The following is a 20,806-nucleotide window of genomic DNA, read 5'->3' as shown; positions in this document are numbered from 1 at the left end:
ACAAAAAAATTCAGTATATTTAAATAAAATTAGCTTCTTTCTATAAATAGTAATAATATATTTGTATAATATGTAATCAGATAATCACATATAAGGATACTGGAGAAATATAGACATATTAGAATGGGAATTTAAGGAAAGCAATAGAAAATAATTATTCTGACTAAATAGCACCAATAAAAAACTCCATGTTCATGTTGGAACAGCCCAAAATTAATGGCTTTGATTATTAAATCTTGTTACTCTATCATTTGGGATGGGGTAGACGTAATTTCTACAGATGTCCCAGTCCTCTATTCTTTAAGAGCTTTCCCATATGAATAATATGTTGCATTACTGTTTAAGTTGATGTCATGTCAGTTAGGGACTCCTAACATGAATACACACCCTGAATAGAGTTGCTTGAAGGTTCAAGCAGATAGAAAATATGAAAACTGCTGGTCAGAGAATGCAGGAATTTCCTCTTTACTTAACTGTGTTTAAGAGAAGAGGTTACACATTTGTTTTCAGTTGATTTAGTAATATAATAACAAAAAGAGGGGTACATATACCTAGCATCCACTTTTAGTGTGCTAAAGTGCTATCACAAATTATCACTGCATGACATCACCTTTTAGAATTTTCTATCTTCTAGAAACTTATAGCACATATTCAGTGTACAAACAGTGTGAAAAAATAGAAAAACAATGCATTAAGGATGATTTTTTGTGGGAGTCTAGGGAATGGGGATAAGGACATCATGCAACTAGCTGACTGCCTGTTACAGAAGGGTCGGTAGTATAAATCCCAGGGGCATTGAGTCCCAATTCAACTGAATTATTTCCAATTCAATGATGATAAAAATGTTTTAGAAGGAGACACAGAGCCACATGTGACATATACCTATCTCCAACACCCATATATATATTTATATGGACAGACTGAAATAGTCAAGGTTAATGATTATTAGATTCCTAAACGTCCCTTTGTCCTCACAGGGAAATAAGGGAGAGCAAGAAGATATTTAATACAAGTTCCTGAATATTAAGAGTATGTGTATGTCTCTTCCTTTTACAGTTTGCTACTCTTAAATAATTCTTTCCCTCCAGTCACCCTTCCCCCCAAAATATAGCTATATCTACAAAATATCTAATAAACTCAACGTATTTACCTTTAAAGTTGTCGTCTCTCAACTTTTTCTTCTCTATTCCTTTCTTCTCTACTCCACTTTCTTCTCTTCTCTTCTCTACTTTCTTCCCCCAGTTAGGAGGATTGAAGGGATGGATAGGAATAAAAGGAGATGGGTAGGTAGAAATAAAAGGAGAGTGAAGCATGGGAGGAAATGAAGAAGAAACAGGAGAAATCGGAGAGGGAAAAGCTAAATAATTTGGAGGCAAACATGGAGAGGGAGATGAACACAAAGGAGAGGGTAAAAGAGGAATAGATGAATGAGGTAAAGATGGAGAAGTAGGAAAGGAAGCTGAAGGAGAGGAAAGCGTGGATGAGGAAGAAAACAGTACAGAGGGTGAAGATGATGTTGAAGAAGAAGACAAAGAAGAGGCTGGAGAATGACAGGGAGGTGGATGGGAGATAACAGAGGAAGGTAGAGGCTCCACATAGGTCTGGGGCTGATTTGATAATGTGATTTGTCGAAGAGACTGCAGGACTGACGGCAAAGGATTCAATCTAGCAGGATGTTCAGGCAACGGAGTGACATAAGAAACAGTGGGGGCTGGTGGGTGAAGGGGGTGACTAGATAAACAAGAAGGCTTCAAAACAGGGAGAGATTCCAAAGGGGTTGGGGAAACCAATCGAGTAGGAAGGGAACGACGAATAAGGGCAGGCGTTAGAGTAGCTGGGGTAGAACCCTGTGCTGGAAGGAAATGCTTGGGTCTGAAAGTTTTGTAAAATAACTTGTTCTGTGAGTCAGGATCAGGAATGGTTGGAGAACTTCGGGGTGGGTGGGGTAGACAGTCTGGTGGGCCAGAAGGAATACGGGGTGGTAGAGGAGGGAAACTGCTAGAAAAGCTAGAAGTAACTGGAGGGCAGGGAAGATACTTGATGGGGTGAGATGGGAATGGGACTGATGGGAAGGACTTTGGAAAAGTAGAGGGGATAGATGCATGAACAGGCAAGATATGAGGCTGGCGGGTGGGAGAAACTGTGGGATAGCTAGGAAGAATTTGAGAATGATGAGAGGGCAATGGGACACGTGAAGAAGACAGCTGATTAGGTAAATAGGGATCAGTTGTGGAGACAGCTGGACAAGCAGGAATGGATCTGCACAGATGGAAAAGCATTTGGATAGGCAGGCAGAAAGAACCTTATTAAGATGGATTTTTGGTTCTTTAGGATGTCTCTCATGTCATCCATGTTATTTTGATTCATGTTATTTTTTTGTCCTTAGTGTCCATGGATGATTTTCCTTTTATCAACCAGGGACTCTCACATGGACTGAGAAATGTGCATAGCTCTACTCAGGTTCCCCTTTCCTAATTCCTTGCTCTTAGAGGATTTTCACTTCTCAGAAGTCTGTTAGCCATAAAGCTAGATGAATACAGGCTAGAAAAACATAGTTAATAGCACAGGTGCAACAGGCAAATTGAGGTCAAACGAGAACTGTTCAGCTTTGGCCAGACTTCTCAGGGCAGCATGTGGTTCAAGATCAACTGTCTCACCCAAAATACATGGGTATTGGAGATAGATATCTAATAATATCTAATTATTAAAGTTTAATTATTTAATACAGGAGAGAATATACACACATTTTCTCTATACCTACCAGAAGAGTCAAATAAATTAGCTTCGTGATGAGAATCTGGTTGTGATGGAAGGCTGATTACTTATTATATCTTTTAGATCCTTATTGACATTCTTGTATCTCATTATTACCTAAAGTAGCTTTTATGTCTCTGATTTGTCTTGCTTAAACTTTAGAAGCCCTATACTTTTTCATACTATTTTTCCTCTTTTGGATGATCACATTGCCAACATTCTCAAATCATTTTTTATCTACCATTAATATTTTCTACATTAGAACAATCTTTCATGAGTACTGCTTCTTTGGAAATTGTTTCTTGATATTCCTTAACATATTACATTTATATTCCACTGAAAATGTGTCTTTAATATGATAATAGTGGACTGATACTATATTTGCAATAAGTATAAACATTTCCATTAACCTAACACATCATCCTTGATATTCTAATATGTCATATTTATATGGCATTGTATAATTTACACAGCACTTTCATATACATTATTCAAATCTGTGAGTTATCTGTGGAGAGAATTCTCTGGTGCTCTCTCCATACATTGTATACATCTGTTTTCCAAATACATAACAAGTATGTGATACACACACACACACACACACACACACACACATCTGAATATCGATCTCATGAGAAGTTCATAGCCACAATAATATAAAAACTAACTGGGGGTCAGGCTCTGTGGCATAGCGGGTAAAGCCACCACCTGCAGTACCAACATCCCATATGGGTGCCGGTTCAAGTCCTGGCTGCTCCACTTCCTATCCAGCTCTCTGCTATGGCTTGGGAAAGCAGTAGAAGATGGCTCAAGTCCTTGGGTCCCTGCATCCATGTGGGAGACCTGAGGGAAGGCTCCTGACTCCTGGCTCTGGATCAGTGCAACTCCAGCTTTTGAGGCCAATTGGGGAGTCAGCCAGTGGATGGAAGACCTCTCTCTCTGCCTTTCCTTTCTCTCTGTAACTTCGACTTTCCAATAAATAAATAAATCTTTAAAAAAACCTGAGTATTTTAATGCAGAATGAAAATCATTTCTCATAATACAAAGATGACATGCTATTTATAGATTTTCTGTAATGCTAATTATATGCTCATTTTCTTTAGGGAAGTAAAAGTTGGTTTGATAGTTTAACTTTTCTAAAACTTTAAGCAACTAGACATTAGAATAAGAAAAATGCCCATGCTTTCATTTATTATACTAAAGTTTTAACTATCTGACCCATAAAAAGGATAGTAACAAGAACAAGAAATCTAAAGATGAAGAAGCCTGTATTTAGAATGCATATTACTTCCATGTTAAAAGGCTTAAGGCTTTTTGTTTAAGGCTAAATTTCCCTTGAACCTCATGACCCATCTCCCCAGCTGTCATCCTTTCTTCAGACAAGGTTTTCCATTGAGTATCCTCACACTACACTGCCTTCACTTTCTTCAATTTCCATTTGTTTTTTAACCCACTGCTGTCTGGATTTTATCTCTACTACTTCCATGCACTGCTTTGTGATTAACTGACTTAATTACTGAAAATAGTCTTGACTACTCTTTCCTGACTTTAATTCCCTTGGTTTCCATATCATCATGTTCACCTAGTTATTTTCCTACTTCTCTGGGTTATTCCCCAATGGCTGCTGCAGCTGGTGCACCATGCTGATCCAAAGCCAGGAGCCAGGTGCTTCCTCCTGATCTCCCATACGGGTGCAGGGCCCAAGTACTTGGGCCATCCTCCACTGCACTCCCGGGCAACAGCAGAGAGCTGGACTGGAAGAGGAGCAACCGGGACAGAATCTGGCGCCCCAACTGGGACTAGAACCCGAGGTGCTGGCGCCTCAGGTAGAGGATTAGCCTATTGAGCCGCGGCGCCGGCACCAAATTTTTCTAATCGAGTGTGGGGAGCAACTCGGACTAGACTGTTACTGGAATTAAGACTTATTCTATGCATCTGCTCTCCCACAATATGGAGCTGAGAAGGGAGTAACAACTTCTATGCAGCTGCCTCTCGCCAACTTGAGTGATGACCTGCAGGAGCTGATCCTGCTCCTGATTGGAGGAGAGCAGCGTACTCGGCGTGTGGGTAGCAGAGTTGGGATTGGTGGAAGAGGACTATAAAGGAGGAGAGAGACAACATGCACCAGGAACATCTAAGGGGAACACCTGAGCAGCCCCCGAGAGAGCCAGCCAGCGGTGTGCCGCTCCCCCGCGGAAGTGGGGAAAGTGGCAGGGGGAACCGCCCTTCCACGGAGGTGGAAGGGTCGGTAGCCAACCCGGGAAGAACCAGCAGCAAACCCGGGGAGGGCCGAGCAGACAAAAGAACAGCGCAAGGTCCTGTGTCGTTCCTCCGTGAAGAGGGGGAGCGACAATCGAGCTTCAAAATGTCAGCTTCCTCAGATTTTTTTGTTTCCATTTTTCTCTTTTTCTATCATAAAGCAAACTCATAATCTATTCTTTCCATGAAACACCTTCTCCTTCTATTTGTAACTCCTTCTTTACTACCACATTTTTAACATAAGTCCTTTAGAAATTATGGACATTTCCTGATTTTGCTGCCACTATTGTCTGTACACTCCAATTATTATACTTCTATTTGACCAACATCCTTAAATTCTTACTTCTTTTCTTTTAAAAAAGATTTATTTATTTATTTATTTATTTATTTATTTATTTCAAAGGCAGAATTACAGAGACAGAAGGAGAGACACACATAGATAGACAGATCTTGCATTTGCTGGTTTACTCCTCAAATGGCTGCAACAGCCAGAGCTGGGCCAGGTTGAAGCCTTGAAGCCTGGTACTCCATCCAGATCTCCCATGAGGGTGCAGGGCTGCTGGGCCACAATGCTGGCTTATTTCTTTATGTCACTTCTTTGCATTGTAAAAAATGCATTATTTTCATTCTTTCTTCTCTATCATGCTTTTCTTCTAACCACTCGCAACTTTTTAAATTCTTTATCAGCTCTGTCCTTTCTTCATTATACAAAATAGTACTATCCTAGTTTAGCAGTAATGATCTTTCCCTTGGTTATCCCAATCTCTTTTCATTTTGTCTCCATAATCCCTATATACTCCATTCTCCAACATTCATACTTTTATTTTCCTAAATTATAAACAGGATGATTATCACTTCTGCTTAAAAATTTGCATTTTTTCTCCACGAATTTAAAGTTCAAAGTTTCTAAATAGAGAGACAAATATTTCACATCTAATCTCAATCTACAGATTTAGATAATCTCCCATCCAAAGAGCAATACATTCTATACTCCTTCCAACTCTGAAAAATGTGCATTTTCTTAGGGGTCTGTGCTTTTTACAATGCTGCAATGCTTTACATATCCAAACCCAACTGCTGTTCCTTTATTAGACCATTTTTACTCATCCTTTAAGATTATTTTCTAACTTCAATTTTATATTTCTTTATCACTTTTCTAATTTTTGTAGCAGCCCTGATTGCACAAGATTATATGTGTATTTTCATATAACTGCCTTTACACAGAATTATAATATAACTGGATGAGATCTCATTTTGTAACTCATACTAATCAATGGCCAGCACAAAATAGGTATGTAAGTCATTTCAGGTTTTTATTCTTTTCTGCCTTTCTAGACTGTGATTCTATTGCTTATCACATAGACACTCACATTAAAACATAATAAGATATCTCATCTTAAATGTAAAGGCCCTATATCTCCTCTGGCTATTGTCCCATAATTCTTTATTTTCACAGCCAAGCCATATTTCTTATATTTCTTTCTTACCATTTCTTTACAACTCATTGTAATCTATTTTGTGTACCTAAGAGTTTACGAAAATTGCTCTGACAGAAACTGCTAGTGACTTTTTTGTTGTGGGTATAGTGGACACATTGCTTCTTTGCTAAACATTCTTTTTCCTCTTCCAGGTTCACTTTCCACACTTCTCCACTTGGCTCTGTGCTCCAGAGGCTGAATGATTCCTGCCTCTGATTTATGGCTGGGTTTGTCCAACGGAAGGCACTTGTAGGAAATGGGAGAGTGACAGAACAAAGAGGCTTTTGATATTTATTTCTCTGGTTTCCTCCCAGGTGAGTTTCATTTAGCAGTGGCTATGTTCATTGACAAAGGACCTCAGGTCCTGTACAGAACCCTTGTCCACAGCTACAGCTCCTTTTAGTTTACCTCTTTTTGGTAACACTGACTTTGTTGTCAGTTCTGTGGAAGCGTCACCATCCTTTGCTGGCCTCCTATTAACCTCCCAGTCACCCATTTAAATGTTCTGCTTGTTCCCTGCCAGGATTCTGATATAACTTTTTATGCTACTGACTCCTTAGAAGCCATTTGATCTCTGTAAACTTTTTTTTCTATGAAATTCTATCCTTCCTTAGTTTCCATTATACCACCCTCTTCTATAATTTTCATGATTCTATCGCCATAGTTTCCATGACACCACCCTCTTCTCATCCTTCATCAGCCATCCTAGTTGTTTCTATTCACATACTTCTCTTTCTTCTATTTTCTTAAATACTGCTATTCTCCAGTGTTAATCACAGCACACATTCTCCATGGTTGACCATATCTATTATCTTACCTTTAAACACCTTTAGTTCAAACCTTTCCCTTACGACCATATAATTTTTACATTTATTGAATTAGCCTCTTTTCAATTCATTATCCATAACTGGCCACAATGTATTCAAACATATAAAAAGAAAATTTGATTTTACCCAACTGCTTAAAATTCTTATTAATGCCTTTTAAATTCTTAGGATAAAGTTTATATTCCTTAGCATAGAGATGTATTTAACTTCAACTTCATATCTACCAAGTTTTTAGTATTTTACATTTTATGATTCAGTCTCTTACTCCTAGAATACATCATACCTTTGATAAACCTTGCCCTTTGCACATGTTCACTGTAATATAATCTATCCATTTGTTCCATAATTAACTCCTAATTTCTTCAAAGCTTTGCTGAAGAGTTCTCTATTGTATGAGATCATTCCTGAATTCTAATGAAGACTGAAAGTCCCGATCAAGGGAACTACTGACAATAGTTATTCTAAAATGGAATAATATCATGGACAGGATACCATATGACCTAACTATCCCACTCTGGGGTGGGATATATATCCAAAGGAAGTAAAGTCAGCATATGAAAGACATATCTGCACTCACATGTGTATTATAACCCACTTCACAATAGTAAAGATATGAAATTAACTTAGATGTCCATCAACTGATAACTGTAGAAAGAAAATGTATAGATATATAATGGAATACTACTCAGCCATAAGAAAGAATGGAATCCTAACATTTGCAACAAAACGGATTGAAATTGAGATCATTATGCTAAGTGAAGTAAGCCACACACAGAATGACAAATTCCATGTTTTCTCTGGATGTTTGTTTAGAAAGGGTATAAAAATGTGTGGCAGTCATATTATTTGGTATGTAGATAGTTATAAATGCTGTCTCTACTGACTTGCACCCTCTACATAATAATATACTTTTCTTTCCTCACTTTATGAAACTTGTCATGATCCTATATTATATATTAATATGTCTGCATTCAAGCAAGATAATATGTATCTATATGCATATAATATTTACATTAAAATGAATATAATGAAATATTAAAATGTTAAATCTAAAAAAATTTAAAATAAGATATTAACATTATTTGCCTCTAACTGTAGATATCTTTAAGCAAATTTTAAATATTATTATCATGGACTTCGTACTATTCTATACTTTCTGAGGCATTATATCATTTCTGCCTTAGATTATACATAAGGGATTATATTTTACAGTAACACACTTCTCTATATCCCCTTATAACATCGGATCTAGTTCTACGTTATAGCAACATTAACAAATACTCAGAATAACTCAATGGAAAATACAGGGTGCCAGAGGGTACCTGGCGATTGGTTGGCCTATCATATGGCTTCTAGATAATTCATTTATGCAACCCTGAAAAGGAGTCAGGAGACACTGTAGGATTTTTGAGACATCCAGAAAAGATTTATGAGCAAAAATGCATTTCTACCACAGTTACTCTTTTTACCTAAGTTCATATCACTGCAATTCAACACAATTTTCTCTTCTCAGTAAAGATGAGTAATAGTCAATATTAATATTTTCAAATAGTTTTGATGATAGTCTACAGAAATTACTCAACATTAGGCAGCATTCATATTATGAAAGACTTCAAGACAACATTTGAATCCTGACAACTCTTGAAGCAATTTATACTCTAATCTATTTGCATTTAATTTGTGAAAACAAAATACGTTCTAAAATAGAGGACAGGAATACTGGTAATAAAGGCATATAAACATGGGAACTACAGAGCTATATAATTATTATATATTAATAGTTATACATAAATTACTTACTTCCAGTTTATGGTTGTCCTGTGAGAAAACGGAAGATTTAGTTCTGATTTTAAGTTTGATTCCTGAATTTGTTTCAGAGCCTCTTCTAAAGGAGGAACTGGTTTTTGAAAAACTAAGGGGATAATAAAGAAAGATCAAGTAGAACAAGATCACTTTATCTTCAATGACATCTCTGAATATAATTTAATTGGTCAATGACACAACATTTCTCTAAAACTTTTATGAAAAGAAACTTTTTTTTTCGACAAGAAGAGTTAGACAGTGAGAGAGAGAGAAAGGTCTTCCTTCCGTTGGTTGACCCCCCACCCCAAATGGCTACTGCAGCTGGCGCACTGTGCCGATCCGAAGCCAGAAGCCAGGTGCTTCTTCCTGGTCTCCCATGCGGGTGCAGGGCCCAAGCACTTGGGCCATCCTCCACTGACTTCCTGGGCCACAGCAGAGAGCTAGCCTGGAAGAGGGGCAACCGAGACAGAGTTTTTTTTTTTTTTTTGGCGCCCCAACCGGGACTAGAACCTGGGGTGCCGGTGCCACAGGTGGAAGATTAGCCAAGTGAGCCATGGCACCGGCCAAAAAGAAAATATTTTGAGAATAGTTTAAATATTTTAATGTTGACATCCAATTCCCAAAGGAAAATGGTTTCTCAAAATTTTCATTATCGGGGCCAGTGCTGTGGCTTAGCAGTTAAAGCCACCGCCCACAGTGCCAGTATCCCATATGGGCACTGGTTCGAGTCCTGGCTGCTCAACTTCCGAGCCAGCTTTCTGCTATGACCTGGGAAGGCAGTGGAGGATGGCCCAACTCCTTAGGCCCCTGCACCCGTGTAGGAGACCCAAGGACAGCTCCTGGCTCCTGGCTTCAGATCGGCACAACTCTGGCTGTTGCAGCCATTTGGGGAGTGAACCACCAGATGGAAGACCTCTCTCTTTCTCTCTCTCTTCCACTCCTTCTCTGTGTAATTCTGACTTTCAAATAAATAAATAAATAAATAAATCTTTAAAAAAATGTTCATTATCAACTTTAAGAATATTTATCTGGAAAAAGGAAACTTTCAAGAAATGCCTAAGTTTTCTATTCTGGCATAAAAACTCCTCTGTATTTGACTTTGTAGTTTCTTAAATTTATGACCAAATTTATAAATAGTCCTATAAAGAAAAGGAAGAATATAAAAAATATCAAGTATTAAGCACTTATTACTGTAAATCTTAAAAATTTTATTGATTTGATATGTAGGGAGTAAGGGCTTGACACAGAGAGAATAAGTTCTCAGGGGCTGACGCCGTGGCTCACTTGATTAATCCTCTGCCTGTGGCGCTGGCATCCCATATGGGCACCGGGTTCTAGTCCCGGTTGCTCCTCTTCCAGTCCAGCTCTCTGTTGTGGCCTAGGAAGGCAGTGGAGGATGGCCCAAGTGCTTGGGCTCCTGCACCTGCATGGGAGACCAGGAGAAGCACCTGGCTCCTGAATGGCGCAGCTTCAGCCGTAGCAACCATTTAGGGGGTGAACCAACAGAAGGAAGACCTTTCTCTCTGCTCTTCCTCTCACTGTCTGTAACTCTACCTGTCAAAATTTTTAAAAAAAAGAGAGAGAGAGAATAAGTTCTCTTTTGCTGGTTCTCTCTCCAAATGCCTGCAATAGCTGGGACTAGGCTGGACTGAAATCAGGAGCTGGGAACTCAATCTATATCCCCCATGTGGGAGGCAGAAACCCAATTACTTGAACTGTTATGGCTGACACCCAGAGTCTGCATTATCAGAAAGCTGAAACAGAAGCCTGAGCAGGGACTGAATACAGATACTCCAATGTAGGATGTGGATATCCTAACTGGTGTCTTAACAGCCAGGACAAATGACCACATCAGAAATCTTATTTTCAAGCACTTTACAAGTATCAGCTAAGTTAATCATCACTATTGTCTATGAGGCAGATGCCATTGTAATTTTACAACTGAGGAAATGATGGCAAAAGACGAAAGTAATTTGTTGAAGGTTATAGACTATTATAGATATACTGCTCTGTATAACCTCTATTCCAACTCTACAATCTATATGCATTTATTCCCCCAAAGCATTCCAATGTGTACTTTGGTATTCAAAATATCCCATTTCTACTATTTCTCCCTAAATATTTTCTTCACTTTCTTCTTCAAGTGGAAACATAGCTGTCTTTCAAGAAGATTTCTTCTCCTATAGACTAGCAAGAAAAGTCATTGTTTTTCTCTGATCATATGCTATAAATAATGTAAGGTTCAGAGGTAGGGTAGGTGAGCTTCTAGCTTTAACTCCACATGGATAAACTGTCTTTCCTATTTTCTCCAATATAATATTCACATGTCACAAGTGTTTTCATGTATTACAAAGTTTGTAATTTACTTTAAAATGTTTAGGAAAAAACAGGATATTACTAAGTAAAAGTTTGTTCAAACTTGAACACTAGATAATCCATTTCCCTAATCAATTGTTGATATTCTAATTATAAAAGACCAATACAATTGAATGTAGATGTGATAGCAAAGAACCAACCAAACATATTTAAATTTGTAACTGATTATAGGTCTTCGATTGTTGGGTTATATTACTCTGTAGATTTGTACTTCTACTCTAACATGATTTGCAACTAAACTGTGAATAAAAGGAATACAATGCCAGAATGAATGTGACAATGATTTTTTAACTCAAATGTTAAATTCTATTTTTTATAAGCCACTTACCTTACTAAATCAATTTTAATAGGACAAAACATTGTAATCTGAGCTTTCAGGATTTTCTAACAGAGCCAATAAAATATTCACAAATTAAACTTAGTCAACTTGAAAGTCTTATTACTCAAAATACACATGGGTCATTTTTGGCTTGAATTTCCACTTGGTTTCTTAATTTAGCATTTTTATCGTCTACCCAAGTCAAGTGCGATTATAATTTTACTTTTTTTTCCATATTTTTCTGGAAATAACAGCACCTGCTCTTCTCCGTTGTGAAAGAGGAATATGGCCACGCTGAAATTTTTCAGTAACTTCTTCAAATTTCTGTTTTCTTTGTTGAAGTATTTTTTCTCTGATTTGATATTCTTTTTCTTCTTGTTCTTTTCGTTTTTCTTCAAAAGCTCTATATTGAAAACAATGTAGATAACAGAAATAGGTACTAAGTTAAAAAATCACAACACAGGAAATGATTTCAAAACAATGCACTTAAGGACAGGCTACAAACAGAAACAGAGAAAGGTAGTCAGCAGCACAAAAGAATCTGAAGGCAGAAAACCTCCAAGTAAAATAACAAAGAAAATCCAAAACAAACAATAGAGATATTTATGGAAAAATGGAAGGATAAACTCAAACTTTTTTTAATATTTTATTTATTTGAGAGGCAGAGTTACAGATAGTGAGAGGGAGAGATGGAGAAAAAGGTCTTCCATCTGCTGGTTAACTCCTTAAATAGCCACAATGGAGGAAGCTGAGCTGATCCAAAGCCAGAAGCCAGGAGTTTCTTCCAGGTCTCCCAAATGGGTGCAGGGGCCCACATGCTTGGGCCACCTTCCACTGATTTCCCAGGCCAAAGCAGAGAGCTGGATTGGAAGAGGAGCAGCTGGGACTAGAACTGGTGCCCATTTGTGATGCCAACACCACAGGTGGAGAATTAAGTGCCACAGTGCTAGCCCCAAGACCAAGTCATCACTTACCAATAAAAAAATCTCAAATGTAAATGTCCTAAATTCTCCAGTTAAATGATACAGACTGGATGAATGGATTAAAAAACAAGACCTATCTATATGCATCCTATAAGAAATACACCTTACCAATAATGACACACAGATTGAGAAAGGATGAGAAAAGATATTTCATGTAATGAGAAATAAAATATAAGCAGGAGTAACCAGCTTGATATCAGACAAAATGGACTTTAAGATAAAAACTGTTAAAAGAGACAAAGAAGGTCATTATGTAATGATTAAGGGATCAGTAAACCAGGAAGATGTGCTATAGTAAATATATACGCTCCCAATGCTAGGGCACTGATTATTTAAAATGAAAGCTAATTGATATAAAAGGAAACATATGCTCCAACACAATAATAAAGCTGGGGCTGTCAAAACCCCACTTTCATCAATGGACAGATGAACTGAAAAAAATCAACAAAAAAATCTAATCTATACTATGGACCAAATGGACCTAACATATCTATGGGGCATTTCATCCCACAGCTGCAGAATATACATTCTTTTAATCAGTGCATGGAACTTTCTCCAAGGTAGACTAGGTGTTAGGTCATAATACAATTTTCAACAAATTTTTTAAAAAAAGGTCAAATCATATCATGTCTCTTTTCTGACCACAATGGAATTAAGATGGAAATGAACAACAATACATTCTAGAAAATATGCAAAATCAAGGATACTGAACAATATGCTCCTGAATGAGCAGAGAGTCATAGAAGATATCAAAAAGGAAATTAAAAAATTTCTGGAAATGAATGAAGATGACAACATAACTTATCCAAAATTATGGGATACAATAGAGGCAGTGTTAGGAGGAAAGTTTATAGCAATTAGTGCCTATATTAAGAAATTGTATAGGCATCAACTAAATGATTTAGCAATGTATCCCAAGAACTAGACAAACAAAAACAAATGAAATCCCAAATTAATAGGAGGGAATAAATAATTAAAATTGGAGAATAAACAAAATTGAAATAAAAAAGATAAAAAGATCAGTGAAACAAAGACATATTTTTTGTAGAAAATAAACAAAATCCATAAACTACTGGCCCAACTAACCAGTAAAAAAGGGAGAAGACACAAATAGATAAAATCAGAGATGAAAAAGAAGCTATTACAATAGATACCACAAAAGGACAAAGAAATCCCACAAGGAATTACTACAAACAGCATTATTCCAACAAATTGGAAAATCCAGAAGAAATGGATAGATTTCTGGACACATATAACTTACCACAGTTGAAGAATGAAGACATAGAAAACCTAAATAGACAGAAAACCAGGATAGATATTGAATCAGTAATAAAGACTCTCCAAAAAAGAAAAGCCTAGGATCAGATGGCTTTCATTGCTGACTTCTATGAAACTTTTAAAGAATAACTAATTTCAATTCTTAAACTATTGAAAACAATTCAAAAAGAGAGAATCCTCCAAAATTCCTATGAAGCCAGCATCACCTTGATTCCAAATCAGAAAGATACCACAAAGAAAGAGAACTACACACCAATAATAATGATGAACACAGATGAAAAAATCCTGAACAAATTACAAGCTAATCAAATCAAACAACATATCAAAATATCATTCACCCAGACCAAGCTGAACTCATCCTAGGGATTTGGGGATGCTTTAACATACACAAATCAATAAATGTAATGTACATATTAATAATCTGAAGAATAAATACCATATTATTATCTCAGTAGATGCAGAGAAAAGATTTTATAAAATACAAAATGTTTTCATGATAAAAGCCTTTAAGAAATTGGGTATGAAAAGGAATATACCTCAACACAAGTGGGGCAATATATATGACAATGCCACAGCTAGATAATATTGAACTGGGAAAAACTGGAAGCATTACTACTAAGATGTGGAACCAGATAAGGATGGCAACTCTAAACATTGCTATTCTATATAGTTCTGAAAGTTTTAGCCAGAGCATTTATGCAAGAAAAAAAGAGAAAAGGATAAAAATTGAAAAGCAGGAAGTCAAATTATCCCCACTATCAGATGACATAATCCCATATATAGGGGAACCAAAAGATTCTAGTAATGCACTATTGGAACTCATAAGAGAGTCTGGCAAAGTGTTAGGATGAAAATAAACACACAAAAATCAGTAACATTTGTATAGGAAAACCATGCCATGGCTGAGAAAGAACTTCTAAGATCAATCCTATTCACAATAGCTACACAAAATTTAAATACCTTGGAATAAATTTAACCATGGATGTGGAGTCAAGATCGGTGGAACCAAGGTGGAGGAATAGTGAGGGCGCGCACCGATAGTCCAGGAAAAGATAGTTTAATAAAAGAGGAGTTACTGTAGTCTTAGGAAAAGGCTAAGGAAAAACTGCAGAGGAAACTCTTCTGGATCTAGTGGATGTGACATGGAGGACCTACGGGGAGAGCAAGGTTGCCTACCACGTGGAAGCCCAGCCACAGAGTTTGTGTGCCAGCGCTGGAAGGGAGGTGAGACAAAAACCTCAGTAACCTGAGACATTGGAGGGGAAAGGCAGAAAGAGCCTAGAGGGAACGAGGCCTGAAGCCCCACTAGGGAAAGTTCACCAGGCTGACCGGAGGAGAGAAAAAAATGAATAAATAAGGGGAACTGCACAAACATTAGCCTCTCTCTCCACTCACCTTACAAAGCTGATCAAGACAAAGAGCAGGCACCATTTTGGACATTCGTAAAGTGGCGCCCGCCATCAGCCAAGCAGAAAAACCTGACTCTGGTGGGGAGAAATAACAGGAGGTTAGGACTTAGTGAAAGTGTGGAGCTAACAAACTGAGACTGAAAATCTGAGGGGGGGGGGGACGAGAGAACTCACTGAGTACACAAACTTGGTGACCTTGGCAACCCAGTGAGAGACTGCAGAGAAATTTGAGACCACACTGAGGGCTGCATAAACTCTTTGTGTGGTCGCAGGGGTAGAGCAGATGAATACCCAGAGGGGCCAGATTTCATACATCAAATACTCTCAGTTCCAATCAGTTGTGTGGAATTACTTCCCAACTGAGTCAACAACAACAACAACAAAAAGAGAGCGAGCGAGCGAGCAAGAGAACAATCTGGGTGAGTCACCTTTGGCACACCCTTAACCCTGAAGAAGCAAACAGAGCTCTCTGGCCACACCCATCACAGCCTCTAAGGATACAGCAAAAGCAGACAGTCCACTTAATCTAGAGTCATAATATAATGAGAAAAAGCACCACAATGAAGAAACCAAAGAATATCTTCACAATGCCAAATAACTGCAGAAACCGAGGTAACAAGAACAAGGAAGACACTATGATGCCCCCAAATGAAAAAGACACCCCAATTCAAGATTATGAAGATGATGAGATAGAAGAAATGTAAGAAGCAGATCTCAAAAAATTGATAAGAACATTAAGAAGTTCTCAGAAACAAATTCTTGAACTAGAGAAATCCTTAATGGACAAGATTGAAAATCTCTCTCGTGAAAATAAAATATTAAGGAGGAATCAAAATGAAATGAAACAACTAGTAGTACAGGAAACTGTGATAGTGACGAGAAATCATAATGAAATGAAGAATTCAATAGATCAAATGAAACACATTAGAGAGCCTTGAAAACAGAATGGGTGAAGCAGAAGAGAGGATATCAGACTTAGAAGACAGAGAACAGGAAAGGATACCGTCAAAGCAAAGAAAAGAACAGAACATTCGAAATCTAAAAAATATTGTCAGGAATCTACAGGGTACTATTAAAAAACCCAACATTTGGGTTCTAGGAGTTCCTGAAGGCATGGAGAGGGAGAAAGGATTAGAAGGTCTTTTTAGTGAGATACTAGCAGAAAATTTCCCAGGTTTGGAGAAGGACAGAGACATCCTAGTACAGGAAGCTCATAGAACCCCTAATAAACACGACCAAAAGAGATCCTCACCACGACACGTTGTAATTAAACTCACCGCAGTGAAACATAAAGAAAAGATCCTAAAATGTGCAAGAGAGAAGCGTCAGATTACTCTCAGAGGATCTCCACTTAGACTCACAGCAGACTTCTCATCAGAAACACTACAAGCTAGGAGGGAATGGCAAGATATAGCCCAGGTACTAAGAGAGAAAAACTGCCAGCCCAGAATATTATATCCTGCAAAGTTCTCATTTGTGAATGAAGGTGAAATAAAGACCTTTCATAGAAAACAGAAATTGAAAGAATTTGTCGCCACTGGTGCAGCCCTGCAAAAAATGCTTAAAGATGTGCTACACACAGAAACACAGAAACACAGCCATGAATATGGAAGAAGGTAAAGGAAGAAAACCTACCAGTAAAAGATCACAGGAAGCTCAAAGCATATACCAGAAAATATCTTTGGGAAAATGGCAGGGCAAAGTCACTACTTATCAATAGTCACATTGAACGTTAATGGACTCAACTCTACAATTAAAGGCACAGACTGGCTGAATGGATTAAGAAACAAAACCCATCTATTTGCTGCCTACAAGAAACACATCTTTCCAACAAAGATGCATGCAGACTGAAAGTGAAAGGTTGGAAAAAGATATTCCATGCAAACAAAAACCAAAAAAAGCAGATGTATCCATATTAATATCAGACAAAATAAACTTTAACACAAAAACTGTTAAGAGAGACAAAGAGGGACACTATATAATGATTAAGGGTTCAATTCAACAGGAAGATGTAACTATTATAAACGTATATGCCCTAATTACAGGGCACCGGTTTATTTAGAAGGTATATTAAGGGACTTAAAGGGAGACTTAGATTCCAGTACAATAGTACTGGGGGACTTCAATACTCCACTCTCAGAAACAGACAGATCAACCGGACAGAATATCAACAAGGAAACAGCAGATTTAATCGACACTATTGCCCAAATAGATCTGACAGATATCTACAGAACTTTCAATCCTACATCAAAGATTTTACATTCTTCTCAGCAGTGCATGGAACCTTCTCTAGGATTGACCACATACTAGGCCATAAAGCAAGTCTCAGCAAATTCAAAAGAATTAGAATCATACCATGGAGCTTCTCAGACCACAGTGGAATGAAGGTGGAAATTAGCAACTCAGGAATCCCTAGAGAGTATGCAAACACATGGAAACTGAAAAACATGCTCCTGAATGAACAATGGGTCATAGAAGAAATTAAAAGAGAAATCAAAAACTTTCTGGAAGTAAATGAGGATAACAACACAACATATCAAAACTTATGGGATACGGCAAAAGCAGTATTGAGAGAAAAGTTTACAGCAATAGGTGCCTACATCAAGAATTTGGAAAGGCACCAAATAAATGAGCTTTCAATGCATCTCAAGGATCTAGAAAAGACTGCAGCAAACCAGACCCAAATCTAGGACGAGAAGAGAAATAATTAAAATCACAGAAGAAATCAACAGGATTGAATGAAAAAAAAAAAAACAACATTGCAAATAATCAGACAAGCGAAGAGCTGGTTTTTTTTTAAAAAAAGTAAACAAAATTGACACCCCACTGGCCCAACTAACTAAAAAAAGAAAAGACCCAAATCAACAAAATCAGAGATGAAAAAGGAAACATAACAATAGATACCACAGAAATAAAAAGAATCATCAGAAATTACTACAAGGACTTGTATGCCAGCAAACAGGGAAATCTATCAGAAATGGATAGATTCCTGGACACATGCAATCTACCTAAATTGAACCATGAAGACACAGAAAACCTAAACAGACCCATAACTGAGACAGAAATTGAAACAGTAATAAAGGCTCTCCCAACAAAGAAAAGTCCAGGACCAGATGGATTCACTGCTGAATTCTACCAGACATTTAAAGAAGAACTAATTCCATTTCTTCTCAAAGTATTCAGAACAATAGAAAAAGATGGAATCCTCCCAAATTCTTTCTATGAAGCCAGCATCACCTTAATCCCTAAGCTGGAAAAAGATGCAGCATTGAAAGAAAATTACAGACCAATATCCCTGATGAATATAGACGCAAAAATCCTCAATAAAATTCGCCAATAGAATACAACACATCAGAAAAATCATCCACCCAGACCAAGTGGGATTTATCCCTGGAATGCAGGGATGGTTCAATGTTCACAAATCAATCAATGTGATACACCACATTAACAAATTGCAGAAGAAAAACCATATAATTATCTCAATAGATGCAGAGAAAGCATTCAATAAAATTCAACAGCGTTTCATGACGAAAACTCTAAGCGAACTGGGTATAGAAGGAACATTCCTCAATACAATCAAAGCAATTTATGAAGAACCCACGGCCAACATCATATTGAATGGGGGAAATGTTGGAAGCATTTCCACTGAGATCTGGTACCATTGAGGGATGACCACTCTCACCAATGCTATTCAACATAGTTCTGGAAGTTTAGCCAGAGTCATCAGGAAAGAAAAAGAAATTACAGGGATACAAATTGGGAAGGAAGAGTCAAACTATCCCTCTTTGCAGATGATATGATTCTTTATTTAGGGGATCCAAAGAACTCTACTAAGAGACTATTGGAACTCATAGAAGAGTTTGGCAAAGTAGCAGGATATAAAGTCAATGCACAAAAATCAACAGCCTTTGTATACACAGGCAATGCCATGGCTGAGGAAGAACTTCTAAGATCAATCCCATTCACAATAGCTACAAAAACAATCAAATACCTTGGAGTAAACTTAACCAAGTACGTTAAGGATCTCTACGATGAGAATTACAAAATCTTAAAGAAAGAAATAGAAGAGGATACCAAGAAATGGAAAAATCTTCCATGCTCATGGATTGGAAGAAGCAATATCATCAAAATGTCCCTTCTCCCAAAAGCAATTTAGAGATTCAATGCGATACCAATCAAGATACCAAAGACGTTCTTCTCAGATCTAGAAAAAATGATGCTGAAATTCATATGGAGATGCAGGAGACCTCGATAGCTAAAGCTATTTTGTACAACAAAAACAAAGCTGGAGGCATCACAATACCAGATTTCAGGACATACTACAGGGCAGTTGTAATCAAAACAGCAACAGCATGGTACTGGTACAGAAACAGATGGATAGACCAATGGAACAGAATAGAAACACCAGAAATCAACCCAAACATCTACAGCCAACTTATATTTGGTCAAGGATCTAAAACCAATTCCTGGAGCAAGGACAGTCTATTGAATAAATGGTGCTGGGAAAACTGGATTTCCACGTGCAGAAGCATGAAGCAAGACCCCTATATACCTTACACAAAAATGCACTCAACGTGGATTAAAGAACTAAATCTATGACCCAACACTATCAAATTATTAGAGAACATTGGAGAAACCCTGCAAGATATTGGCACTGGCAAAGACTTCCTAGAAAAGACCCTGGAGGCACAGGCAGTGAAAGCCAAAATTAACTATTGGGATTGCATCAAATTGAGAAGTTTCTGTACTGCAAAAGAAACAGGAGAGTGAAGAGGCAATCGACAGAATGGGAAAAAATATTTGCAAACTATGCTACAGATAAAGGATTAATAACAAGAATCTACAAATAGATCAAGAAACTGCACAACAACAAAACAAACAACCCACTTGAGAGATGGGCCAAGAACCTCAGTAGAAATTTTTCAAAAGAGGAAATCCAAATGGCCAACAGACACATGAAAAAATGTTCAAGATCACTAACAAGCAGGGAAATGCAAATCAAAACCACAATGAGGTTCCACCTCACCCCAGTTAGAATGGCTCACATTCAGAAATCTACCAACAACAGATGCTGGAGAGGATGTGGGGAAAAAGGGACACTAACCCACTGTTGGTGGGAATGCAAACTGGTCAAGCCACTATGGAAGTCAGTCTGGAGAATCCTCAGAAACCTGAATATAACCCTACCATTCAACCAGCCATCCCACTCCTTGGAATTTACCCAAAGGAGATTAAATTGGGCAAAAAAACCAAAACCAAAACTAAAAACAAAAAAAACAAAAAACAGTCTGCACCTTAATGTTTATTGCAGCTCAATTCA

At 37.6% G+C, this 20,806-nt stretch overlaps 1 protein-coding gene across 10 annotated transcripts in view; it reads right to left on the bottom strand.

Moving 5' to 3' along the window:
- The window catches only part of CEP126 (centrosomal protein 126), a 147,980-nt gene that overhangs the window by 104,816 nt on the left and 22,358 nt on the right, over window positions 1-20,806 (bottom strand). For 8 of the 10 annotated variants that reach the window (XR_016233982.1, XR_016233983.1, XR_016233981.1 and 5 more), the window contains exons 3-4: window positions 12,074-12,219; window positions 9,119-9,230 (exon numbers count right to left, since the gene is read on the bottom strand). Coding sequence is in view for 4 of the 10 variants with exons in the window: in XM_070077346.2 (XP_069933447.2) it covers window positions 9,119-9,230; window positions 12,074-12,219 (258 nt within the window). In the remaining 6 variants the exon portion in view is untranslated. Of the gene's footprint in view, window positions 1-1,150; window positions 1,286-9,118; window positions 9,231-12,073; window positions 12,220-15,472; window positions 15,562-20,806 lie in introns of those variants that run through there. The other 2 variants (XR_016233989.1, XR_016233990.1) reach the window with 2 other exon arrangements.

This window comes from Oryctolagus cuniculus, chromosome 1, assembly GCF_051225735.1.
Source record: "Oryctolagus cuniculus isolate XC-2025 breed Fujian yellow rabbit chromosome 1, ASM5122573v1, whole genome shotgun sequence".
In the NCBI taxonomy this organism is placed as follows: domain Eukaryota; kingdom Metazoa; phylum Chordata; class Mammalia; order Lagomorpha; family Leporidae; genus Oryctolagus; species Oryctolagus cuniculus.
This window is presented reverse-complemented; position numbering and strand designations above follow the sequence as displayed.